Source organism: Misgurnus anguillicaudatus, chromosome 18 (assembly GCF_027580225.2).
Source record: "Misgurnus anguillicaudatus chromosome 18, ASM2758022v2, whole genome shotgun sequence".
Taxonomy (NCBI): Eukaryota; Metazoa; Chordata; class Actinopteri; order Cypriniformes; family Cobitidae; genus Misgurnus; species Misgurnus anguillicaudatus.
The window spans coordinates 9,567,743-9,595,283 of NC_073354.2; the positions used below are offsets into that span (position 1 = coordinate 9,567,743).

The following is a 27,541-nucleotide window of genomic DNA, read 5'->3' on the forward strand; positions in this document are numbered from 1 at the left end:
ACGATGCCCAATTAGCATTAAGGGGCCTAAAGTGTGCCAAGAAAACATCCCCCAAACCATTACACCACCACCACCAGCCGCACAGTGGTAACAAGGCATGATGGATCCATGTTCTCATTCTGTTTACACCAAATTCTGACTCTACCATCTGAATGTCTCAACAGAAATCGAGACTCATCAGACCAGGCAACATTTTTCCAGTCTTCAACTGTCTAATTTTGGTGAGCTTGTGCAAATTGTAGCCTCTTTTGCCTATTTGTATTGGAGATGAGTGGTACCCGGTGGAGTCTTCTGCTGTTGTAGCCCATCCGCATCAAGGTTGTGCGTGTTGTGACTTCACAAATGCTTTGCTGCATACCTCGGTTGTAACGAGTGGTTATTTCAGTCAAAGTTGCTTTTCTATCAGCTTGAATCAGTCGGCCCATTCTCCTCTGACCTCTAGCTTCAACAAGGCATTTTTGCCCACAGGACTGCGGCATACTGGATGTTTTTCCCTTTTCACACCATTCTTTGTAAACCCTAGAAATGGTTGTGCGTGAAAATTCCAGTAACTGAGCAGATTGTGAAATACTCAGACCGGCCCGTTTGGCAGCAACAACCATGCATTCAGTTTGGAGTTCAGGAGATTGTCTTGACCAGGACCACACCCCTAAATGCATTGAAGCAACTGCCATGTGTTCCTAATAATCCTTTAGGTGAGTGTACATATATCAGTACTATTGTTAACTGCTTGATGAATTTTATCTCCTCTTTCTATTGCTTGCATAATCTTAGTTTAGCTGAAAATTTCACTGTGAGTTGTGTCGTGTGTATAGCTGACAAACAAACACAACTTTAGGCCATGGTAGTGGTAGGTTCTCTCTCTCTCTCTCTCTCTCTCTCTCTCTCTCTCTCTCAATGTCCTATTATAGCCACTCAGAAAAGTGGGTGTTTACACTTCTCAAAGGGCCGTTCAGATTATAAAAATAACTATAAAAATTGTTTATTTTCAAGAAAATAGCGGAGTTCACACAACAACCCTAACGATAAAAATACAAGGAATGATACCGTTGGGATCTAGAGATACTGTTTGAGGACATCTGCTGGTTATATCTGCTGTAAATGCAACAATAACAGCATATTTATACATTTAATGACATGTGAACACTTACAAGCATTTTTATTAAAGAAAATATGCAGTATTAGTTAAATGCCATTAAAGGTACAGTAAATGATTTGTGCGAGTGCTGAACTATTGTTATCTTCCAGTGGTGCAAACCCTAATATAATTATTGTTATAGTTATCATTATAATGTGAATGGCCCTTAAGTCTTAGGGCTAGTAGCAAGATGTCCAGAGACATAACAATTATACACTACTATATTAGGAAAAAAAATAATTTTTACTCAAAACAATTTGCAGTCAGACCGTCAGTTTCATTTCTTAAGAAAAGTGATGTTGTTTAATGGAAACCCAATTTATCTAAATCTTTAATATACGGCAATGGATACAAATTCACTTCAATGTCTGTCTTTGCTCAACGTCACACTAAAGGCTTCCCTTTCTTCAAAGCAGAATTAATTGCTAGTTTTGACGCAGAGCTTTAATACTGAGCTCAACATCCCGCTGATGATTTTTTTCACAGGATTTGTGCCTCACTTGGATCTGTCTCACTTTCACTAAGCCAAAGCAGGCACAGTCCAACAGCCGAACAGAAAGTGAAGTATGGAGACGGCGCTAATGAAGAACGACGTGGTGTAACTCCAGGACACAGATTCATTGCTGTAGACTGAGCTGAGGAGATTTGACTTACAGTAGTAATGCCATCACAATCACTAGACCAGACTTTAATCTTTTACTGTCACACGCTGACAGACTGAAACTAGTCAAGCCTTCATACAGAACAACTTTAGGTTTCTGTAAGCTCACTAGATGATGTTCAAACAAAACCATCAAACACACAATCACAATTACAGTAAGATCTCCAGAGACAAGACCTAATGGACAGCTGAGACTTTTGCTTTAAAGGGGCATTATGCAGCTTATTAATTAAATAAGATAGAGTTTTTTATTTGTATATTTATGAACCAACCATAATGTAATAGAAAGAATGACACATTGAGTGTCCTCCACGGTTGTCTCTATCAGCCTGTAGGCTCTATTGTGTGTGGAGGAGCCGGGTCCGAATTGGTGCGAAAATTCAAAATGTTACGTCATGCGCATGCTTGTCTACTTGGGCGTTCCATATACACGCGTACAGCAGCCATAAGTAAACAGCGGCAATCGCTAGCATGTTAAAAATTGACTCTGCAGACGAAAAGAAGCGACTAATCTCCAGCACAATTCAGACACACACGGAAACTCCTCGTAAGTTAAAAAAAATCCTTATCTAGTGCGGCCAAAATAGCGTGTGGCCGGCGTCGGGGCAAAAACAAGAGTTAACATCGGATTGGCATTTGATTCTTGGAGGGAGCTCCGGTCAGCGCTGGGTATGAAAACAGACCCCGAACTGGCAAAGGTAAGACATAGTTGCAGGCCATTTGTAATATATTATTTTATTGTTTTGTGGTGTAATGCTAACGATAGCATGCTAGCCCAATGTGGATGCTAGGTAACTTAGCCAGCCACAGGACCGTTTCAAAAGATACCGTCTTATATGAATTATCTTTATTTAGAGCACGAGTGCATTAAGATTGTGAGTGTCGGGAGTGTGTTTTACAGTGTCGTGTTACAAAACTTTTAGAAGTCGACTTCAGTTGAAAATATAAAGTAGCACTGCAACATTTTACTAAAATATGGTCTGTCAAACAATAACCTTACAGTACTGTAACTTTTCTTACATCTGTAAATGAGCTGTTTGTGGTTGCTACGGCAACTCTGGTTGTTGTGGTCGTGCTCGTACGAGTGTGCCCATAGAGAACGAGCATGAGACTGGCTGCAGTTTCTATAACGGCCACTGGTGTCAGTAACGGTTAGAAATTTCATAACCTACGCAATGCTCCTTTAATGTTGTCATCATTTATTCACTCTAAGAAGATAGTTTCTTCTGACTGGTTGTCACAAATTTACTGATTTGTATATTTTAAGAGAACATCTGAAAGTCGAATCAAAGTTTTTATCATTATTATATTTTAGCAGCTTCTTACCTCTTTCATGCTGGTCTGCCATAGGCAAAGCTTGTCAATCAAGTCTCACGACCATCCTGATTCCAGCTGAAGATCTGACAAACTGTACCTGAGGAAAAACACCAGCAGGTGTGAGGTGACATCAGACATTTAACACTTCATTATTACTTTTGACCTTTCTAAGAAAAATTACAGATAATAAAATGCAATATGCTTGCCGGTAATGTGGGGATATGATTGTCCAGTGAGTAAAAAGCATCTATTCTAAACCAACATAGGTCTACCTTTATTGAAATAAACCTAGTAAAACTCCAACTGTATGTCAGTGGATGTATATTAGGAGCGTTTTATTTATTGATTTAATAAAAGAGCCTTACCCACAATTGCTCTGTCTACTGTCTAAAGTGGCATTTATAAATGTTAAAAGCCCCAAAACAGTTTCATTATAATATTAAACTAGAAGTGTTTAAGTCACTCCACACTTTCTTTCATAAAAAATCATTTGCACTCAAATCAAGTGAAATTATTCAAGACTTCACATTTGTGGAAAAATGAACTATTAATAAGAGTTTAAAGCCTATGGGGTTAGAAATAGCAGTTTCGCTGCTTTAGCAAGGCCTTCTGGTTTTAAGACAAGCCATTCAAATGTCATGAACACACACTATTTGGTTTAATCATTTGTAAATATGATGTTATTAAAAGATATAAATGATTTGCAGCATCTGGGTTACCGTGTGCTATTAGTTTTGAATGGTAGTTATCTGAAAAGAATAAACCTTGGCATGTTGTGACTAGCCAATCAGAATCAAGTATTTTAGAGAGCCGTGTAATAATAATACATTTCAACAATCCACAGCAGGCACATAGCAACAGTGAGCCGACTGCAGGGAATCACATCTTTATTTAAAACAATGCAGTAGAGAGTAAGTTTGTCAAATATGAAGGCGTTTGATTATTCAGTGATTTGCTGTAGTAGAATTTAAAACGTGATACTAAACTCAACGGGCAGCCAGTGTTGTGATTTCTGAAGGGGAGTAACATGATGACATTTTTTATGTCTCTTCAGGAAGTTTGCTGCCGCATTTTGAGTTACTTGTAGATGAGAAATCTGAGTCTAAGGTTATCCAATAATACAGGGAGTTCCAGTAATCCAATCTCAATGTAATAAAGGCATGTACTGTATAGTATAGCAGACTCTAAGGAAGACTCTGAGAGGAATGGATTAATGAGGAGGAATGATTTCCCTCCTTTGGTCCTAGTAGAGTACAATATATCCCTGCCTCTGCTGAAAATTACTTTTATTCCCAGTGGAGACTAAATGTATCCCACCCACCCCAATGTGATTAATGCAACTTTACCTACAGGAAGGAGAATTGTTTCCACAGGAGTATGGAGGAGGTAACCCAAAATAATAAAGTTAAAAATAACTTAAGCTTATTAAACTTCATTCTTATTATTTATAGCAACTACTCACTACTCAAGAAAGTTGAAACAAATAGAAGACTGAAGTTGATTAACCTAAAAATTTTAGTGCAACTAGGTTTTTTTTTTAGGTATAGCCATATGACAGTCAATAATTACAATTCAGGTCTTTTTGAATCTGAAAAAACCTGAAACCCATAGAAAGAACCATAGATTTCTTTAGGCAATATACAATATCACTCAATATTAAACAGTGTTGGGTGTAACTAGTTACAAAGTAACTAGTTACTGTAATAACATTACTTTTTTCAGTAACTAGTAGTGTAAGGCATTACCCGTCTGAAAATGGTAATATTATTACAGTTTTCCCAAGCTAGTTACTTGAGTTACATTCGCCAGTAGCCCTTCATCACACAAGGTACAAAACACAGAGAACAAAAGGGAAGGGGAGGAGGGCGTGAATGGAACAGTGATTGGTCTAAGTTTGGCACGAGGTATCATTTACCATCACCGATTGGTCGACACCCGGCAGCCAGCAGCACAGAGCGGCAGCGGCACACTCAAAGACAGATCGGGAAAATGGAAGCGTCAATAACGGCAAGCTCTTTTTCAGAGGAAGGTCCCCAGCAACAGAAAGCTAGTTTCGACGGGGGGAGTTTCAGTCATATTTTTTTTATTATGTTCAACGGAAGGAAAATAACTTGACGGTGAAGTGCACACTCTTTAATGTTTCTCCGAACGCTGTGCCCCGTGTCCGGTAGCGGGTAAGGAAGCCAGCATTTTCTTGGCCGTGGCTTGCCCAAATAAACATTCTTGTCCAGAAAAAAAAAATGTAACTAGTAATATAACTAGTAATGTAACTAGTTACTTTCTCCAGGGATAATAAAGTAAAGTAAGGCATTACTATTTTTGAGAGTAATATGTAATACGTAATATATTACTTTTTTGAGTAACTAGCCCCAACACTGATATTAAAAGTAATATTGGTGGTGATTGTGGTAAAATAACAATGAAGGCGCAAGCAGGCACCAGGATAACTTCCCAAGTGAGTTTTATTGTAGCATTTTTTTCAGTTACAGGTAAACCTCTGTGGCAATACTCAAAAGAAAATAAATATAAAAATAAAAAAAGATAATAATAAAAAAGTAATTCAATAACTGTAACGGGGTTGCTTTAAAGAAAGCGATGAAGATGAGAATCCATGTGCAAAAGGTGTTTTATTGTAAAATCCCAAAAAGGGCCAGCAAACAAATCCAAACAGGGTAATCCAATAATCGAAATCCAAATACAGGCTAGGTTCAGGGCAGGCAGAGTAACAATCAAAATCCAAGGTAACAGGCACAAGTCAAAAAACAGGCAGATCCAGGTAACAGATTAAACAGATAAACAGATAACAAAAACAGAATTCAGGTAACAGGTCTCAGACAGGTAACAGACAGGCTTACTATATATAATATTCAGCCAGGAACAGGTGAACAGGAAGTGACTTATATACAGACAGACAGGAAATGTGAACTGTGACATGGCATGATGAATATCAAAATAAAAGTCAGAACAGAGCAGGGTATCAAAATAAAAGTCCAAAATACAAAAATACACAGAACACAAGTAAACACAGAACAAAACCATTACAGAACCCCCCCTCTAAAGGGCGACTCCCGGAGCCCAACATACAAATTACAAAGTCCAATAGAGGGTGGGCGGGCGGGCCAGGACCTCTTGGCAAAGGCAGGGCAGTTCAGGGGAGGTCCTGGGTCATATGGCCAGGATGGTCTAGGAACATGAGGCAGATGCGGGCCTGGGTCATGGGGCAGATGCGGGCCTGGGTCATGGGGCAGGCTAGGACTTGGGTCATGGGGCAGGCTAGGACCTGGGTCATGGGGCAGGCTAGGACCTGGGTCATGGGGCAGGCTAGGACCTGGGTCATGGGGCAGGCTAGGACCTGGGTCATGGGGCAGGCTAGGACCTGGGTCATGGGGCAGGCTAGGACCTGGGTCATGGGGCAGGCTAGGACCTGGGTCATGGGGCAGGCTAGGACCTGGGTCATGGGGCAGGCTCGGAGCTATATCATGGGGCAGGAATAGACCTGGAACACAGGGAGAGGAAGGGTCCGAGCACACTTCGGCCTCCGCCTTGGTGTCCTCTGCCTCCTCCCTGTGTCCGGGTACTACCCCCCCCCAAAAAAAAAACTTGGGAAAGCTCCCAAAGCCCAGGGTGGCGATGTCCCAGGTGGTGGACCAGATGAATCAGACAAGACAGGTGAGTCGGGCAGGACAGACGAATCAGATGAGTCGGGCAGGACAGACGAATTAGATGAGTCGGGCAGGACAGACGAATCAGATGAGTCGGGCAGGACAGACGAATCAGATGAGTCGGGCAGGACAGACGAATCAGATGAGTCGGGCAGGACAGACGAATCAGATGAGTCGGGCAGGACAGACGAATCAGATGAGTCGGGCAGGACAGACGAATCAGATGAGTCGGGCAGATCAGATGAGTCGGGCAGATCAGATGAGTCGGGCAGATCAGATGAGACGGGCAGATCAGATGAGACGGGCAGATCAGATGAGACGGGCAGATCAGATGAGTCATTGGAATCGAGTGAATCAGAGCAGTCGGATGAATCAGATGAATCAGATGAGTCGGATGAATCAGATGAGTCGGATGAATCAGATGAGTCGGATGAATCAGATGAGTCGGATGAATCAGATGAATCAGAGGAGTCGGGCGGATCAGGTGAATCAGGCGGATCAGGTGAATCAGGCGGATCAGGCAGATCAGGTGAATCAGGCAGATCAGGTGAATCAGGCAGATCAGGTGAATCAGGCAGGTCAGGTGAATCAGGCAGGTCAGGTGAATCAGGCAGGTCAGGTGAATCAGGCAGGTCAGGTGAATCAGGCAGGTCAGGTGAATCAGGCAGGTCAGGTGAATCAGGCAGGTCAGGTGAATCCAGGGGTTCGGGTTCAGGGCCTTGAGATACACAAGAGACAAACGAGCAGCAGGCAGACCAAACGCACCACAGGGCCATAGCAAATTCAAGAATGACACAGTCAATGAGGCATACCTCTGTGGCGGTGGGTTCAGGCAGGGCGGCCATCTTGACATATGGTGCTGGGTGACTTATAGTCCTCATGAGTGCAGGTGTGGTGGTGATGATGGCCCTTTGAAGTACAGGTGCAGGAATTGTGGTGGTTTTCTCAAAAACAGGTACAGAAACAGGCAGGATGGCGGCCATTTTCGGGACAGGCAGGATGGCGGCCATTTTGTGATCAGTCATGGTGGCGGCCATTTCAGGAACAGGCATGGTGGTTTTTTTCTCAAACGCAGGTGCAGAGACAGGCAGGAGGGCAGCCATTTTGGGGACAGGCAGGGTGGCGGCCATTTTGGGAGCAGGCATGGTGGCGGCCATTTTGGGAGCAGGCATGGTGGCGGCCATTTTGTGATCAGGCATGACTTTAACAGGTTTGGGCAGAACGGGCAGAACATGGCTAGGTGTGTGGTGAATATTCCCAGGTTCATTATCCACCACACCCACAGTGAACGGAGAACCACACAACAGCAGGGCAAAGTCAATATAACTCTCCAGGGACCAGGCAGACATATCATGGGGCATACATAAACGCAACCATTCGTCCAAAGCATTATAGAACAGGTTCTTCAGAGTAATGTCATCAAAATGTACCTTGTAACTCAAGTCCAAAAAATCCTTAACATACTCCTCAATGGGGCGGTGGTTCTGGCGTAGTGCAAGCAGGGCAAAAATGGGTTTCATGGTGCTGGTGGGAAGTTACAAACCTTTGCTGGATTCCGGGTTGGGCTGAATATTCTGTAACGGGGTTGCTTTAAAGAAAGCGATGAAGATGAGAATCCATGTGCAAAAGGTGTTTTATTGTAAAATCCCAAAAAGGGCCAGCAAACAAATCCAAACAGGGTAATCCAATAATCGAAATCCAAATACAGGCTAGGTTCAGGGCAGGCAGAGTAACAATCAAAATCCAAGGTAACAGGCACAAGTCAAAAAACAGGCAGATCCAGGTAACAGATTAAACAGATAAACAGATAACAAAAACAGAATTCAGGTAACAGGTCTCAGACAGGTAACAGACAGGCTTACTATATATAATATTCAGCCAGGAACAGGTGAACAGGAAGTGACTTATATACAGACAGACAGGAAATGTGAACTGTGACATGGCATGATGAATATCAAAATAACAGTCAGAACAGAGCAGGGTATCAAAATAAAAGCCCAAAATACAAAAATACACAGAACACAAGTAAACACAGAACAAAACCATTACAATAACTTGAATATACCCTTGTTCTGTCACGGTCCTGTCAGACATCTGTGCTAGATGTAGGTCTGAGTGCATCTGGCAGGACCGTGATAGTATTATGTTCTGTGTGGGGACATGTGGAATCACATTGTGTGTGTGGCTTCCACATGTTCCCGGTGTCTTGTTGCTGTCGTGATCTTTCCAGACCTTAGTATAGGTTCAGGTCTGTGTTAAAGGGCAAGATCAGGGCAGCATTGTGTTTACGTGGGAACACGTGTGTTTCACATCATGTCTGTGTGACACGTGTTCCCAGTGTGTTGTGGCTGTCATTGTCTTGCCTGACCCTGGTGTTTATCCAGGTGGGATGTTAGAGGGCAAGACTGTGACAGCATTGTGTTATGTGGGAACACGTGTGTTTTCACATCATGTATGTGTGACACGTGTTCCCAGTGTCTTGTCACTTTTACCCTACTCCCTTACGTACTCGTGTCTTAAGTGATTAATTATGTTCACCTGTTCCCCATTGATGTGGTGTCTATATAATGCCCTCGTGTTCTCTGTGTGGTGTGCGTGCGTTGTTGTAGTTCATGTATTGATGTCTCCAGTTACCAGTCCGAGTTATTCTCGTGTTCTGTTTCATTTGTGTTTCATCCCGGTGTTTTTGTTACTTTCTGTTTTACCCCCTCGTGGGTGTTTCTGTTTGTAAATAAATCATACTTATATTTTCATACATCTGGTCTGCGTTTGGGTTCGTCTTTACTTTCCTTATTCGGTGGTTAAATCACACCGTGACATGTTCTGTTATTTAAAAAAAGCAAAATATGCTACTTTCCAGCAAACCGCTATTAGGCTAACCCCCATCCTCTCCTCCAAAAGGCTGAGAGTATCTGATTTATATACACAAGTTTCAACAGTCTAATCACAGGAATAAACCAACTGCAAGGTTGCCAGAGGAAAACCCAAAGACAACACAACCCAAATCAATAAATGGTAACGTAAAAATAAACGAGTTTGGTTTATAAACGAGATGTTTTGTCATTATTGTCAGAACAGTTAAAAACTAATTTGTATTGAAGTGCGCTGTGATATTCGCGGTTATACACAACAGCATCTCTGTGCGTATCTGTAATGAAATGTAAATTATTTAACTATAACAGAATTAATGATCCGTCGGGCAACCAGGAAACACAACACTTAGCAAGGGTGACGATGTCACATAACCTCTCATCTAGGGCTGTCACGATTATAAAATTTGTCTGACGGTTAATCGTCTAATAAATGTTGACTATTAATTGCCTGTTTTATTGCTTTGACACTAATTCTCATACATTTTTTGTTTGTTCATGAAATTGTTTTCACACAAATATATCTTTAAAAACTGAAAATTCTTTATAAGAAATAAATACAATAAAATGTCTGAAAAATAACTGAAAATAAAAATGCCATCAAAATAAACTGACTATACCAAAACACAACTATACCAGAACAGGCCTTAAATAGTAGGGGTGTAGCGGTTTTTCAAATCCTCGATTCGATTACATTCACGATTCTAAGGTCACGATTCAATTCTCGATTTTTACATGTTTTTTTGAAAGACAAAAAAATGCTATGCCATTATTATTATTTATTATTATTATTATTATAGTTTCACATTAACATGCACATTGTGTGCTTTTCCTTGCATGGTATGGGGTTCCTTTTGTGCCAAAATTAAGTCGACATGCTATCTGTGTATGCTATCTGTCGTCTTCCATGTCTATGTGTCTGTTTACTGTCTATGTGATTGCACAACTTTTGTCTGTGTCAACTCAACTTACTCCTGTCATCTTTCCTTGTTGTTTGATTGTGTCGTCTTGCTGTGTCGTCATGCTGTGTCAATGCTGCATGCGTCTTGACTATGTGTCGTTTTCCTCTGTCGTTACCATGTGTTGTTACTATGCGTCATTTCCCTCTGTTGTTACCATGTGACGTTACTATGCGTTGTTTCCCTCTGTCGTTACCATGTGTTGTTACTATGCGTCGTTTCCCTCTTTGGTTACCATGTGTTGTTACTATGCGTTGTTTCCCTCTGTCATTACCATGTGTCGTTACTATGTGTCGTTGCCATGTGTCAATACTATGCGTCGTTTCACTTTGTCATACCCAACCAGCAAAATCTCGTTAAAAAGCAACGCATAGTAACGACACATGGTAACCAAAGAGGGAAACAACGCATAGTAACAACCAGAGGTGGAAAGTAACGAATTACATTTACTCATGTTACTGTAATTGGGTAGTTTTTTTGTGTATTTTTACTTTTTTGAGTAGTTTTTAAAATCTGTACTTTTACTTAAGTATGTTTTATTTAAAGTATTGTACTTCGCTACATTTTAAATCATATCCGTTACTGAGTAAATAATATTTTAAAAAGCAAGGTGATAAAGACACGCAACGGATGTAAATGGGCGGGGCCCGGAGGAACGCGCAAAAAGAACCATGGAGACGGACGAGACAGGCGCGCGCTAATGCAGACCCGCCTCAGTTCAAATCTTATGAAAGAAACCCCTGGTCATATTTAAGCGACCACTTTCCACTGACGCGAAGCGAGTGTTTCATTTCTATGAAAGGTAGGATTCGTGCTCTTAAGTACGAAATTGCACGACGCGTTTTTAATACCATGCGCATTATCTTCCGAGGTCTAGCAGCTTCGGGTCAAGTCAAACACAACTTAAGAACGTCCTCGAGAATGCGCAGGTCATTAGACATTGCGAGAGAGAGAGAGAGAGAGAGAGAGAGAGAGAGAGAGAGAGAGAGAGAGAGAAAGAGAGAGAGAGAGAGAAGAATAAAGGTCATCAGGTACCCAGGTAAGAAGGCGGGTCAGGGAAGTAAGAAGATAATAAACGTGTCAAATGCATATAGACATGGCACTCATCTCATTATATGCTCATTTAAACTATATATAGTTTAATAAAATAATGTATGTTACCAGCAATACATCAATTACAACCTTACTATAGTGATTGTATTTACAAGCTGCTGACCACCTTCAAAAGTGCATAACTCACATGGAAAAATCATTAAACAATTCCATAAATGTTTCTTACTTTAAAAAAGCTTTTTATTTTATTAACTTTTTGTTATTGCACTTTAATTGTAAAGATGTTCCTACAATTAAAAACAACTAGTTTGAGATGTATATTCCCTTGTCGTTTTTGAACTATACTAGAATCCTCCACCTCTTCCCGCTGTAAAAAAGTAACTTTTACTCTGAGTAAAGTTAAAATGACTTACTTTTTACTTTTACTTGAGTAGATTTTTAGACAAGTAACTTTACTTTTACTTAAGTAAAATATTATTAAAGTAACTTTACTTTTACTTGAGTACAATATTTTAGTACTTTTTCCACCTCTGGTAACAACACATGGTAACGACACAGGAAAACAACGAATGGTAACGGCAGAGGGAAGCAACGCATGGTAACGACAGAGGGAAACAACGCATAGTAACAACACATGGTAACGACAGAGGGAAACAACACATGGTAATGACAGAGGGAAACAACGCATGGTAACGACAGAAGGAAACAACGCATGGTAACGACAGGGGGAAACAACGCATGGTAACAACAGAGGGAAACAATGCATGGTAACGACAGAGGGAAACGACGCATTGTAACAACACATGGTAACGACAGAGGGAAACGACGCATAGTAACAACACATGGTAACGACAGAGGGAAACAACGCATGGTAACAACACATGGTAGCGACAGAGGGAAACGACGCATAGTAACAACACATGGTAACGACAGAGGGAAACGACACATAGTAACAACACATGGTAACGACAGAGGGAAACAACGCATGGAACAACACATGGTAACGACGCATAGTAACAACACATGGTAACGACAGAGGAAAACGACACATAGTCATGAAGCATGCAGCATTGACACAGCAAGAAGACACAATCAAACAACAAGGAAAGATGACAGGAGTAAGTTGAGTTGACACAGACAAAAGCTGAGTCATGTGGGCAATAGACGGTAAACAGACACATAGACATGGAAGACAACACATAGCATACACAGATAGCATGTCGACTTAATTTTGGCAGAAAAAGGAACCCCCATAGCATGGGGGTTTGTGGGCTTCACTTTACGCGAGAGAGCTTGTAGAGAGAGGATTATTTCTTGCACGCACATGTTGCGTCTTGGACTGCTAGCATCTGAAATAAATCCAGCACATCATAAGCAGCTGCGCTTTTCTCTGTGTCATGTGCAAGCGCTCTCGCATGTGTCCGAAGTCTAAACATAAATGAAAGTAGTAATCCTTACGTATTTGTTCAGTTTTATGCATTTCATGTGAGCTGGGGCAAACTATCCCTTTTGTTTAAAATATAACCCGCTGCATCTTGGCGGCTTTCTCGCGCACGTGCAGAGAGCTGCGCTCTGTCCGAAGTCAGATCAGGTAGTAATCCTGTTTATGATACGCATTTCACAACCTGATCTCACGAATTTCCGTGGCATAGTCACGGAATTTTGTGCTCATTTTTCCGTGGCATTCTCACAGATCTCCGCATTTTTCCGTGGCCCTGCTACGGACTGCCTTTTTCGTGGCATTCTCACGGATTGGTAACTCAACTGTTTTGTCCTATTTTCTTACCATTTTCGCTTCGTTTTAGGGTTAGATTTACATGAAATTACATCCCTACCCAAACCCAACTCTAACCCCAACGCCAGGCGACAATTGTTTAAAGTTTAGAAAATATAAAAGAATAAATCAGAAAAAATAGTATAAACCAATAGTTAAAGTGACATACTAACGCAAACACCAAATCTAAACCTAAACCGAAGCGAAAATGGTTTGAAAATAGGAAAAAGCAGTTGAGTAACCAATCCGTGAGAATGCCACGAAAAAGGCAGTCCGTAGCAGGGCCACGGAAAAATGCGGAGATCCGTGAGAATGCCACGGAAAAATGAGCACAAAATTCTGTGACTATCCCACGGAACTTTGTGAGACTATGTTGGCATTTCAAGGAGTTGTAGCAACACATCCCTTGTGTTCAAAATATAAATCGCGTTCCGCTGGACCTATGTTTTTAAACGCACCTCTGAGTTTTTTTTTCGCCTGGCAAGCCAACTGGACGTGACATGGGGCGTGGCAGCATCGACGATCCCATTTTTTAATTCGAAGTTCGAGGTTGTGACTTAATTTCGATCTAAAATCGAAAATCGTGACACCCTTATTACATAGTATCCAATCCTACTAAGGTCATATTAGTTATGGACCACATGTCTGTAGTGACTGCAAAAAATCTATTCCTTACAGATCATTAAGAATAGCATCCTTCACTACCCTAAATTTGGAATTGCTGTTTTGGGAATGTATGTTTTACCTGGCAGTTCATACTGCGCATCAAAGTTTTGCAGCATTTCCTTAAATGTCGTTTTTTACACTGTATTGAATGGCTTTGCAATGTATTGCGTTACACTGTCAGTTAAAGGTAGGGTAAATGATTTGATCCAAAAACATTTTTAGTTATGCTGGTTAAAAGTCTCCTCACATCCTGATAGCAATCAATATGTTAAGATGTTCAAATGTATTTGTAAAAATTTATGTCATCTGTGAAAGGCGTAGAACCAAAAAATGTTCAACCAACCATAGATTTCGGTCCGAACGGACGTTTCCATTTTTGTCCCTGATACGTAAGCGTAATTTGAATGCCACCGCACAAACGTCATCATCAGCGCGTGCACAACAGGTCCGCTGTGTGCAAGCAAAGGGAGAATGACAGACCAACAGCAGCAACCAAACTGTCCCACTGAACCTGCAAAAAGTGGAACTAAAAGAAAACACGTTTTTGATAAAGTGATGAACAAAAAACGTCTGGATCAAGAAAGGGGGAAAACTCGAATTAATATCGGTGTAACTGCCTTTCCACGATGGAGGCAACTGCGTGAGGCAAAGTGTTTACAAAACGATGCCATGGTTGCACTGTTCCTTTTAGACAGGTAACTTAGGATTGATTTATAGTAATGCATTATTTGGTGTTACGAACTAGCATAACGATATTTACATGTTTTGAAAGTTACGAGCAAACTACTACGTCTACACCTTTGGTGCATGGATTCGCGAGGCCACCAGCGCCGGATGTTTCTACAATTTTTTCCGACTCTACATCTACGTACAAACAGTGAGTAAAAAGTAATGCTTTTTTTCAATGAAAAGACCCGGTGTATTGTGTATTGTACATGATGTCTCTAACATTGAAAATAGCTGTGTGTTTTGTCTTGACATTGTAATTAAGAAAAATAAAAACAAGCCTATTACTGTTGTGGTTGTAAAGCAGGGGTGTCCAATACGTCGATCGCAAAGGCACGTGCGAAATTGGCATTATGGTCTTAGAGTAATTGTGAAACACGTTACAGAGTCTTTTTGAGTTGCTGTGTCTTTTTTGCCAGGCCGCTTCAGCTCACAGTCGTCTAACTTCCGAAGTTAGACGACTGTGAGCTGCTAAGTTAGACGACTGTGAGCTGCTTTCACGCAGGAACCGATCCTCGCGCACGGGGTGTGTGTGCGAACTAGAGAGAGAGAGAGAGAGAGAGAGAGAACGACAGAACGAGAGAGAGAACGAGAGAGAGAGAGAGAGAGAGAGAGAGAGGGGGGGGGGGCAGCAGCGTAGTGCTGAGTAACATGCTTCTGATACTGTGGTCTTTTTCTATTTTTTTCACTAAACCGCATCGACGCTATTTTAAGGAGGATTAGACATGGTCTCAATGATTTTTTTTAAAAAAAATAGACATCCCTAAATTCAATGTAGAGATATATGCAGTATAGTCCTAACAAGCATTGTGTTACAAAAAAATAACTGTGTTTTAGCAGGTAGATCTTGTCGGCTTTATCATTTTAAAAGTTGATCACCACACAAAAAAGTCTGGACACCCCTGTTGTAAATCATACATGGCTTATTTTGTGCACTTCATCGCTAAGCTGGTTTTATATTTATACACATATATTTATATATTTGACAGTGGGACTAATTTCAATATCGCTGGAATACAGCAATTTGAAAGCAGCGAATCTGAAGAGGCCAGCAGTCATGATTTGGATACAAAGTAAGCTGAATTTGTTTACCATATTTATGCCAAGTTATATATGTAATTAAAAAGATTATAGTTCTGTATGTAGTTTAATGATTTAAAGTTTTTTTTAACATCCAGTCCATGGGCCTTTCCTTAGAGATTTATGATTTAGGACACATAATATGACAGGGTTATTTTTTATGTCTCAAAGTAATCAAGATAATGAGTTCAATTGAATGTTGTTGTCGTTATATCATTTGTATATGATGCTAAATTTGTAATCACATCCTAGATTAGTATTGCTATTGCTATTGTTTGATAGACCTATGCCAGAAGTACTCACTGCACTATAACTGTTATTGGTTAACCAATGTTTTAGTTTAAAGGACATGTCTACATGTCAATATTGTTTTGCTATATATGACAGTAAATTTTCGACTTCTTTCTATCCCTGTAGTACATATGTACTTGAAAGAGATGTCGCTGATGACTTTAATGACATTCGCAATACAATGTAAGTGGCCGTACAGAATTGTTCTACTTTAAGAAAACTGGCATTTATGAAGACATTAAAAAGTCTGAATGTCTTGCATTTTAATAGTATTGACTGGGACGATGACACATGGCATCCAGATATGGAGACAGAGACTTCAGAATCTTCAGAAGAATATGACACCAAAGAAATTGATTCTGATTCTGATGACAGTGATGCTGACTACTGTCCACGCATTTGTGTCCGGTATGTTTAAAAACAATATTGTTTACTTGACTTAGCTGTATTCTTAATTCTATAATGTTTTTACATAACACTACTCTTTGTTAAAGGTCTAGGTATACTTCAAAGATGCCCATTCACTTGGATGACATTCAGCCTATCAGCATGGAAGATACAGTCCACGATGCTTTGGATTCCCATGAGCCACATATAACTGAGACGCCTACATCCAAAGAGTCACTTAAAGTCCTGGTTGTGGATGATGTAATAGGACATCCAGCATCCATAGCTTACCATGACTCTCTGAAGCAACTAGCCCAATTCCTTGATTTACCAATCCAAACATGTAAAGCTAAAGAGTGTGGAGCATCTAAACCATTTGAAATCAGTGTGACATCCAGGGGCACAGCTGCTGTTATTGAATGGGTAAGTATGTATAAGCACACAGTCTTTTTCAAATGTTTTGAAGCATTTATATGTTACTTATTGTCGATTCTGTTTTTCTCACCTTTGTCTACTTCAGGTATGTTCTTCTGGTCACACTGTGTGGAAATGGTCTTCACAGCCCACTATGAAATACGGCATGCTAGTCGGGGACTTCATGATGGCCACAAACATACTGCTTTCAGGCAACAACTATGCCAAAATATCACTTCTCTTCAAATTTATGAATATGGGCATGGTAAAGAAGCCAGTTTTCTTTAAGATACAGGACACCTACTGTGTTGACACCATAAAAGAATTCTGGCATTCAAAGAGAGCTGAAGTCATCAACCAGTTAAAGTCCAAAGAATCTATAGTAGTACTAGGTTAGTTGACATAATCACACACACAAAGTAATATTTAAATAAAAAATTATAGTGTTAATACAGACTTTGACATTTACTACGCAAATTATTAGTCCAAATTGCTTCCGCTCTACGATGTTTTTTTTATACAAAGGAAAGGCAAATCATGCCTTTGTTTATACTTTGACATAATAATTTTCATTTACATCTGTAGGAGATGCTAGGATGGACAGTCCAGGGTTCTGTGCACAATATTGCACATACTCCTCCATGGACAACGAGACCAAAAAAATAATCTGCATGGTCAACATTGATAAACGGGAAACGCAGAGGAACTCGGTGATAATGGAAAAGGAAGGCTTTATTCGCAGCTTTGAAACTCTCTGTCACGAGCTCCAGGTTACAGAATTTTGCACAGATGCACATGCCCAAATATCTGCCCTCTTCAGTAAGTATTACTAGCTTATTTCAGTAATAATACTATCATATACTAGCTTATTCAGTAACTATTATTAGCCTATTCCATAAACCATGCATGAAGTATTTTTTTATTTTATTTCATCCAATAGACAAAGGGAAATACAAAGATAGTGGCGTCATGCACACACTGGACATATGGCATGGTGCTAAATGCTTAGGCAAAAAAGTTTATACGGTTAGTATAAAACTTAGTATGCCATTGAATGTCAATCTATACAAATAGACAATGGCTTCATTCTCTGAAATTCCACACAACTTTCAGTTTATTTTGTATTATGTCCAGGCAGGGCAGCAGAAGGACTGTACTATTTTACAGAGCTGGAACAAGGACATATGTAACCACTTTTGGTATTGCTGCAAGGTAGCAGACACCTATGATGATTTCTTTGTAAGTATTTTTTATGTCCATATTCGTATACATGTTTTATGTAGATGGTTTGTTTGAAGTAATACAATCAGTACTTATATTCTCAATACATTACCCTCATTACAGTTCTGGTTTCATTTACAATTATCACACAATTTTTAAAAATGTTTTGCTACAGGACAAATGGGTAGGACTCCTGCACCACGTTACAGGAGAACATGCGTGGGCCCTTGGAGCATGTGACCATGGTCCCTTGCTGGAGCAGAGAGATAAGGAGTGGTTTGAAAAAGGTTCCAAGGCACATCAGACTCTGACGCGCATTATTCTGGATGCACGATGGCTGAAAAATGTGCACAAGTTCTTACCTTTCAGGTTTGTGCAATTGTACATACTGCTTACTTTTACCTATGCAGATAGTACAGTGAGAATTGACTGCATTACTGTGTCCTGAAAACCCATATGAATAACGCTGAAAAACGTTACTTTCCCTCATTTATGTCAACAGGTCAACTTCTGAACTGGAGTCGTTCCATAATCACCTACTTATGTATGCCAGCAAGCGCTTCAGTTTTTCCCCTCCTGTATACGCAGCACGCACCATGCTTGCTGGCCTGGACTACAATCACCACGTTAACAGACCAGTTAGGAGAAAAGCTGATGGCTCCATACAGTATGTTGTAACTGACTTTTAAATGAATTAAATTATTTTGTAGTTGTGGATGAATTTGAACAGCAAACAATGCAAAACAGTGTTTAAATACTACATACCTTAGCCCTGCAAGTAAAGAAACATCTGCTCAAGCTTTTCTTGATTAAAATTCACGTGTACTCTTATCTTTCTGTATTATGCAGTTTCTAAGAAAAAATGTTTTTGCTAAACTTAATTTTGTCTCCATTGTATTTAGTGAGTGATAAGCAAACTTCTTGTTTGCTTATGACTCATTTCTAATACAATGTGACTTGTTTTGCAGGTATGGAAAGATTTACAATAAAAGATCAAGAAGGTGGAGGTTATACGCGCTAAAGGAGGAGAAAAACTACAGCTACATTGCTGATTTGCAGGGTGCTATCCTGATGAAAAGGTTATCGGGTTCTGAGAGAGTACAACAGAGAAGACCCCCAAAGCCAGGTGATCCACGTCTGCTCGGTGTTCTGAGTGGTGTCCCAGCCCCATCCACACAGGAGCTGTTGCAAACACAGATGAGCAGAGGGACAGGTAACCTGACTATTTAGTTTGAATGTCATGAAGTGTTTCATGAAATCCAAACATTTTATGATAGCAGATTGTTTAGCCAGTTGTATAATGGTGTCACATATATGTTGGCAACATGTCTGTCTTTGAAAAGTGTATTTATTTACTCATATGTATAGTAATTATTACATTTCTTCCTAAAGGGCAATCGCTTCAAAACCAGTAGATCGTATCAGCACACATGGACAACTTGGTCAATCGTTCAACCTTCTAGATCTACTGACCACATACCTGGTTTAGCGTGTGTATATACATGTATATTAGTGTGTGTGTGTGTGTGTGTGTGTGTGTGTGTGTGTGTGTGTGTGTGTGTGTGTGTGTGTGTGTGTGTGTGTGTGATATACTCTATTTTTCTATTAAGAAGTGCAAGATTCTTTATAATAAATCAACATTGATAAATACATTTTGGAATTATCTTTCTGCATGTAAATACATATTGTTTTCTTTGATATGTGAGGATAACTAAACTATACTTCATTACAATAACTTACAACAAGTAAACAACAAAATGATTCTTTATTAAAATAACATCCAAGTAAACAATATTATGGAAAAGTGCATTTGATTCATTACAATAAATCAACATTGGTTAACATTTTTTGTATTTTTGTAATTATCTTTCTGCATGTACATACCTATTGTTTTCGTTGATATGTGAGAATAACAAAACTGCTTCATTACAATAACTTACAAGTAAACAACAAAAGTCTTCTTTGTTACAATAACTTCCAAGTAAAAAATAATATGGAAAAGTGCACTTGAATTAGGAAATAAAAGTAATTTTTAAAACTATGTATTACACAAGAATTTCTGTAGGGTTTTCAATAATAACAAATAACACTTACTTAGCCTTACAGTCTTCGAGGGACATAACCCTTGTACTGTCCATGGGGATCAGGGAAACGATCTCTTATTTTCCACACGCAGCAGCTAGGAATGACTACCCTTTGGCCCTCACCCAGTGACCCGTATTGCCACACAACAAACTGACGGTAAGCAGCATAACGGAACTGCCTATTGCTCTCCCCTGGCTCAGCAGTGTCAGTAACAGCCCTGATATCATTCCATATACGTCTGGCTAACCTCAGTACCCCCTCTTGTAAAATATAGACCTCCATATGTGGGAGATTTGAGATGCAGTACTCTTGTTGTTGCCCACAACACTTGCGTTCTAAATCAGATGGCATATCTCTGCAGTTACTGCAGACACACCAAGCAAGCTGACTGGAGAGAGGATGAATGGAGAATGGAGGTGGGGTAGCATCTGCTGTTATTCGCATGACGTCAAACATCAGACTGGGGTCCCGGGTCAGACAAGTCTCCAAAATCTGATGACTCTGTTCTAAACTTAGTCTTTGAATTCTGGTCTGCGAAGCAAAACATCATAACATTTAGATATTTTTTTAATGAATACAATTTTATAAATGAATCTGGGTCCACTGTGCATGACAAGTAAAAAGTTTACATAATAAAACAACATAATAAAATAACTGTACACACTCTGAGATAGTTACTGTTTATGTTTTATACATACCTGCTCATCTGCTATTCGTCTACTTTGGAGATTTTGAACTCTTCGTGCGTCGTCCTGTGTGATGGATAACCGTCCTTCTATCTTTCTCTGACCGCCCCGTTGTCTGCAGCCCCTGCCTCTGCCCCTTCGCGATATCGGACCCCTAGTACGGACACCCCGGCCTCTGTTCGCCGGTATGCTCACGTCGGACGACGTGCTTGGCTCTTCGTCGGAGCTGTGAAATGTTTCGTCTAAACCCTGCCATGCAAAAAATATATATTACAGTGACGTGTTATGCTAGCAACAAACGAAAATGTTCGTCATCTAGTTCTGCTTTAAAACGGTAGTTTATGTTCGTTATTGTAGTAATGTTTTTTTAGTAATGTGTTTGTAAGTTTTCTCACACGTGAATAAGCCATCACAACGTCTAAGCATTGAAACAACCTCTGGTCTGCGCGCGTTCATGTGTTTGGAAGAGGCGTGACTTTGGATGATGATTTGAGTTGAGGGTGGGGTCGTGAAATCGGTGCTAACATGCTAAAGTTAGCATTTTATCAAATCATTTACCCTACCTTTAAGGAGTGCCATATGATACGATCTCGTTTATACAGGCGCTGCAGCTCCCCCTTGTGTTTTTTAGAGAGATGAGCAATCATTGCGGTGATCTGAAATCATCGCGATGAGGTCAAACAATTGCGATGAAATGATTATTTAATCATTGTGATGGCCCTACTCTCATCGTCAGTCATAAATCAGTCTTACCTGCCAAGTAAATTACAGTCAGAAAAAACTATTTATTGCATAAACTGACCAATAAAAACATTACAACAGTATCACAAAGTCCTGTTGCAAACCTTGAGAACGGAAGTCATACGATAAGCCATCTGAGGAACTCTGTGAACATGGCGCACGCAGTCAGATCTAATTCAAACATAAACCAAAACAGCATGGCCCAATAGGGTTTCACATTTCAAGTAGCCTTGTTCGATTATGGGCATAATCACGGTTATTTTGGTTTTAAACAATAACACGTAATCACGATTATTTAACATGATTACTCTGTGACTTTGAAAACATGCATTTATTTAACCTTTTTATGAAGTAAGTGTTGAAATAGGCTACACGTGTCAAAGCAGTTGTACCTTACAAACACATCGGTCCAGCACCGCGCAATTTATATTTCAATCGCACGATAATTGTTTGACCTCGATTATCTTGTTTTTGTAATTGTTTGAATCAAAAATTTTAATTGAAAATCAAAAACGATTCATTGCACAGACCTAATTCAAAGCTGAAATAATTATGCAATTATCGGTCATGAGAGCCAATAAAGCGTTTCACATAATTGCTAAATTGTAATTTCATGATGACCGCAGGGCAAAAGTTTCTACCAGTATAGGCGCTAATTTAGTAAACGCTTCTGTAGGTCGCATGTGGGCGAATGGTCAAATAACAGTCAGGATGGATTGGATGACAGGTTGCATCTCTCTGGCATATCTCGCGTATCCTGCTAGTAAATAACTGTCCAGATGATCTGCACTGCCTCAGAGAATCTCTGCTTCTGCTACAGTAGTTACTGGAAACCCTTCAGGGTTGATGGCCAGAAAGCTGCACACAGCACAGATTTCACTCTCGCTGTCCTCGAGGGCCAATTATGAGCCAGTGTGTTGGTGTCCGATACCACTGAAGAAGGGGAGCGCTTTCATCGATGCCCAAATGGCATAATGCTGTGCAGTTAGGCTTGCTGAACACTTTTCAAACCAAACTGTCAAAATGAAGGTCTCAAGAGTTTGGCATTTTTTTTCTTCCTTATTATTTCTCTGCCTTTAAGTGTCTGGCTGTCAAAATCATTATTGTGCAAACAGGTCAAATTCACATTCATTCATCTGGGCTCAAGGTTTGGCTGGTTAGCACAGTCCAGTTAGCACCTCCTCCAGGTATTAGACAAAAAACTACACCATTCTGTGCACAAAAGACATCTTTATCATTCAAAATTTATTTCAATAAAATATTAAATTTCAGTCAGTAAGTATCCACGAGCAAAGCTGGCCACAAGCAGGTCACATAATACTTCAGTAATGCTGATTTCATTGAGATGAATAGGGATGTTATCAGAGAACCTTCTCCAGGGATTATAGACCTTCTCAACGCCAAGTACGTTATTAATACAAAACCTCAGCTTTTATCACATCCCGAAAAGAAGTTCTGCTTCCTGTCTGAGCTTCTAAAGACCTCCATATGCAGTGGCAGATGGCCACACGCTTTTATCAACATGGAAATGCATATACGCGTGCGCTCGCCAGGTTTTTGGCCTGTGCCATGTGGCCCGTGGGCAGGTGTTGAATGACTGCTAAACCTCACATGTAATGAGGTGACTGGGATAAGAACTGAGATTCTGTGAACAGCAGTCAGATGGTGGGAGGTGCAGGTCTCTCCTCTCAAACTCCAGCATCATGAATCAAACCATCTCTGTCACCAGAGGCCACAGTGCAAGAAGAAAGTCTCACGTATAACACCTCAAAAAATACTAGAAAGATACGTCAAAAGAAGCTTTGAGGTTATAAAGCATATTTTAGTTGAAGTGCCCCTCATAAAAAGAGAAAACATCGCTGCGCATCAGGAAAACGATAACAGCGCAAGTGGATTTTGTTTTCACATAACTAATCATTTGCATAATTCATGTTGTTTTTGGTCTGTGTAGTGTGGGTTATAGACAGATCAAAGCTCATTGCGTTTTTGTTGCTCTGAGAGTGATTGACAGCACAACACGACTGTTTCTACTGCCAAGATATACTATATAAGCATACATGTTGTTTTATCCGTTTCTCTGAAGATTATAAAATGATGAGGATTAATGCAGAGAGAGAGAGAGAGAGAGAGAGTGAGAGAGAAAGAGAGACCGACAGAACAACGCGACTGTATTCACTTCCATCATGTATAACTACTGTACAATATATAATAAACAGCACAATGCTCGTGTTTTTACAATTCAAAAATGAATATTTAATGGAATGACACAGATTTTTAATCACATCATGTGTCCTATAGTCTTTTACATTGCCGTTGGGTGACTTTATTATCACTCCAAAGGTTTGCTTTTGTTAGAACAGATACTGGACTGAAACGATTGTAACACATGCAGAAATGATGAAAGGCAAAACTGCAGTGGGCTCTTAATTTTTTCTCTTTCATTTTTTGGTGGCTGTATAAAAAAAATTTTCTTGTGAAAATTTTTTCTTGTGAAAAAATTAAATGCGTCTTTATGTGACGCATACGCCAAACAACTGATAGTAGCCTACCCTGCACTTCAAAAAAAGGAGACTCTTTTTTTAGAAAGTAAAGCGCAATGCACAAAACGTTGCGTAAAAGGAGGGGATACCCTGTGCGTTCAAAACGAGGGGCAACCTTCCGATCTCTCTGATGAAGCCAATTATACGGAATTGATTTAAACTGCAATTCATCGACTGGTCGCTAGAGGCAGGCTCCAAAAGGGAGTCAATTGCCATAGACCTCCATGTTAAAATGGCATACTTTAGAGCAGAAAATAATATGTTTACAGGCTGGTACAAAAAGTGTTTTTGGTCTGTATAGCTAATTTTGCCCTTCATGACAAATGTGGGGGGGTGAATTTTTTAGTAACTCATCCTTTAAATGATATTAAGTCTTAACGTTCTGCATAATTAAGGGCGTGGTCACTTGAGTGACGGTTGAACAGCCACTGCCGTCACTAGAGTCGAGCTAGGCGGGGTGGTTTCAGCAACCAGCCACCTCAGCTTCACCCACGTCCCGCCTCTTTATCCATTTTTGGTTATCAGCGTGTGATGCGCGGTGACGTGCAGCCAAGATGGCGACGGCAGGCACTGCCTACTTTATGCTTCAAAAACGATCTTCAGAAACCTATGGGTGACGTCACGGACACTACGTCCATCTTTTTTTACAGTCTATTGTTTAAAAGTGATCTACACTGCAGTAGGGTGGCCATTCGTGCCAGTTTCGCCGGACACGTCCCGACCACGATTTCAGGGTGCGTTTTCCATAAGTCGCATTGCTCGACTGCATACGTCATTGAGGTTCTCACATTTCAGTTAAAATACATTAGAAAATTTAAGATTTATTTCTTTTAAGACATATGCGGTCGACCAACGCGACTTCCGGAGAACGCACCCGAAATTCTGTCCGGGACGTGTCCAGCGAAACAGGGCTGAGGCTTTTGCATCTTTTTTAGGGTTTCACACATCAGATGCTGCCAGTGTGTTTGAATTTGAAATGTGTAATGCGATGCGGATGTGCATTGTGCGACCCCCTTAACGTAATGTTGACTGCATCTGAATGAACAAACATTCTACCTGAAGTGACTGTTGTTGCAATATTCAAACATAAATGGGCTTTTAGATCATGCATCTTAAATGAGCGTTTTTATTCATAGTAATTTATATTCAGATTATTGCTGTAAATAACATGCCAAACATGGCATCTAATGACTCTTATTTATACTCTTATTTAAGCTTGTACGCACATACGCACTCTTTAAAAGCTGCGCGTTAGTTCTCTTGGGGTGGTTTCCCAGACAGGGATTATCTTAAACCAGGACTAGGCCTTAGTTTAATTAGGAAATATAACTAGTTTTAACATGCATGCCTTAATAAAAACATTACGTCTGTGCATTTTGAAGTAAAACAAGGGGCACTGATGTATTTTAAGATATGTCAGTGCAAGTTGTTTTCAGTTTGGACAGCTCTTACATTTATTTTAGTCTTGGAATAGTCTAATCCCTGTCCGGGAAACCGCCCCTATAAAATGTAAATTAGAATTTGGTACATATTTGGAATCATGTATATCATGATGTATATCATAACGAGTGACTTTTCATGTGACAAGATAGTGCCGTTGTGTTTTCCTGCCGTCTGTAGCTCCTGGTGTTATGCTTGTTTTTGGATAAGCTTGGAAATTCGCTTTTGTCTGGATATTATGTTAGTTGTCTCCTGTTAGCTTTTTCCATTGTTCCATTGACACTGTATATTCCTGACTACCTGCGGCAATGGTGGCCCTGTGTTACTCATTTGAGGAAACACCATGTCGTGGCAAGTGGAGCGGTGTTGCCATTAAATTGAAAGGTGTAATGGGTTATCGTGCCTGTCCAATGGTTTGAAGCGTTTGAAGAGTTTCCTATTGAAGATCTGACCAGCTTTTACAACAGGGGTGTAAAACATCAAAACAGGCTTGGGGCCATTTCTGAGATTGACATTTCGTCGGAGGGCTGCAGAGCTATTTTAACGTTAAAAAAGCACAATATTTCAGTAAATCTATTGTTTAAATTATATTTAGGGCCGGGACTCGATTAAAAAAATTAATCTAATTAATTAGAGGCTTTGTAATTAATTAATCTAAATTAATCGCATTTTAATCGCATATAAATATTTGACCTGAGAACATTAAGAAGTAATTTTTTACATGGATTTTAGTATACACTCTTAGAAAGGATGTGTTAATTTTATACACATCATTGTGCTGTAAGCTTTTAACACATTATGTGTAATTTTAACACATTATGAGTCATTGAGTCATCTCTGTAAAACATTCAGAAGTGGGAGGGGTAACTCGTTGGCGCAGCGCGTCACCTCTCGTCTTCACGTGCACGTTACCTTGCTTCCAGATATCAGATGTGCAAACAACATGACACAGACAAGGAAAACGCGAAACACTGTGTTTAATTTCAGTTTGGGGAGAACGTCAGTTTCATAAACAGTTCCATGCCTCTGAGAAGTAAATTTGACTTTTTTTTAAAGTTTGTGTCGTGTTTTATTCAGAAACTGACTTGTAACTGACTTGTTTCTCCGTCTAGAACGCAAGTAAATGCTTCTTTAAGCGGAAGGAAATGACGCGATTTACGTGTATATTTACAGCTGGTCTATTCGCACTGGATTTGTATTACCTGAGGTAATTTCTCCGGACCTTTTTACAGAAGGTAAAAGACGCCGTAATCTTTACTGACATTGTCCGTAATGATTACTGACATGGAGCATTCGGACTGGACTAAAATCACCGAGAAGCTCTGATAAAAACTTGCTTTACCCCACATCCCTATGTAAAACTAATCCCGTCCGAATAAGTCGTTGTACCCGGAGTCGGGCTAATGTCCACGCTAGCTGCTGTATGTTTTGCATTGAGATGCTCGATGTGCTGCGGTGATATGTGAATTCCTTGATGCATAGCTTACACACAACCATGCTCTTATCGACGCTTACATCCGTTCGTTTTTTATAAAAAAAATTCCCATCCACGGGGCCAACCAAAGCGATCTCATCAGCCTCTTGGTTCATGTTCACTGTGGTTTGTTGTGAAGTCATGAACGCTAGTTGGTGCTCCAGTATAACTCATGAGAAATGTTCCGCGGTGCAAAAATAAGTGCGATTAAAATGCGTTAAAAATGTTTAACGCGTTATTTTTGTGTAATTAATTAATCTTAATTAACGCGTTAAAGTCCCGGCCCTAATTATATTATTTACCATATACCATTTTTAACTCTTTCCCTGCCACTGACGAGTTATCTCATCAATTAA

General features: G+C 40.1%; 2 protein-coding genes and 1 long non-coding RNA gene across 3 annotated transcripts in view; 1 reads left to right on the forward strand and 2 right to left on the reverse strand.

The window, feature by feature from the left end:
- The window catches only part of lrfn2b (leucine rich repeat and fibronectin type III domain containing 2b), a 96,631-nt gene that overhangs the window by 33,295 nt on the left and 35,795 nt on the right, over window positions 1-27,541 (reverse strand). Inside the window, exon 2 of the mRNA XM_073855836.1 lies at window positions 3,126-3,213. Within this exon, the coding sequence (XP_073711937.1) occupies window positions 3,126-3,134 (9 nt within the window). The 5' untranslated portion in view covers window positions 3,135-3,213. The remainder of the gene's footprint in view (window positions 1-3,125; window positions 3,214-27,541) is intronic.
- On the forward strand, window positions 14,288-20,299 carry LOC129449169 (uncharacterized). Its single transcript, XM_073855834.1, has 14 exons — window positions 14,288-14,795; window positions 14,873-14,977; window positions 15,816-15,899; window positions 16,324-16,380; window positions 16,468-16,605; window positions 16,692-17,007; window positions 17,105-17,390; window positions 17,584-17,817; window positions 17,939-18,024; window positions 18,133-18,237; window positions 18,395-18,588; window positions 18,722-18,886; window positions 19,188-19,432; window positions 19,612-20,299. Exons 1-14 carry the CDS (start codon window positions 14,572-14,574, stop codon window positions 19,632-19,634), a joined length of 2,262 nt encoding a protein of 753 aa, XP_073711935.1. The 5' UTR covers window positions 14,288-14,571; the 3' UTR covers window positions 19,635-20,299.
- On the reverse strand, window positions 19,238-21,401 carry LOC129434261 (uncharacterized). Its single transcript, XR_012358577.1, has 3 exons — window positions 21,003-21,401; window positions 20,314-20,835; window positions 19,238-19,401 (listed from the first exon to the last, which is right to left on the reverse strand). It is a non-coding gene; the product is annotated as an uncharacterized lncRNA (long non-coding RNA).

What these genes read in the sequence shown, in the direction of transcription:
- LOC129449169 (XM_073855834.1), top strand. Translation starts at nt 14,572, where the DNA reads ATGACAGACCAACAGCAGCAACCAAACTGTCCCACTGAACCTGCAAAA. An exon ending in TAGGCAAAAAAGTTTATACG is followed by an intron (nt 18,025 to 18,132) that starts GTTAGTATAAAA and finishes TATTATGTCCAG; the next exon opens with GCAGGGCAGCAGAAGGACTG. An exon ending in ACACCTATGATGATTTCTTT is followed by an intron (nt 18,238 to 18,394) that starts GTAAGTATTTTT and finishes GTTTTGCTACAG; the next exon opens with GACAAATGGGTAGGACTCCT.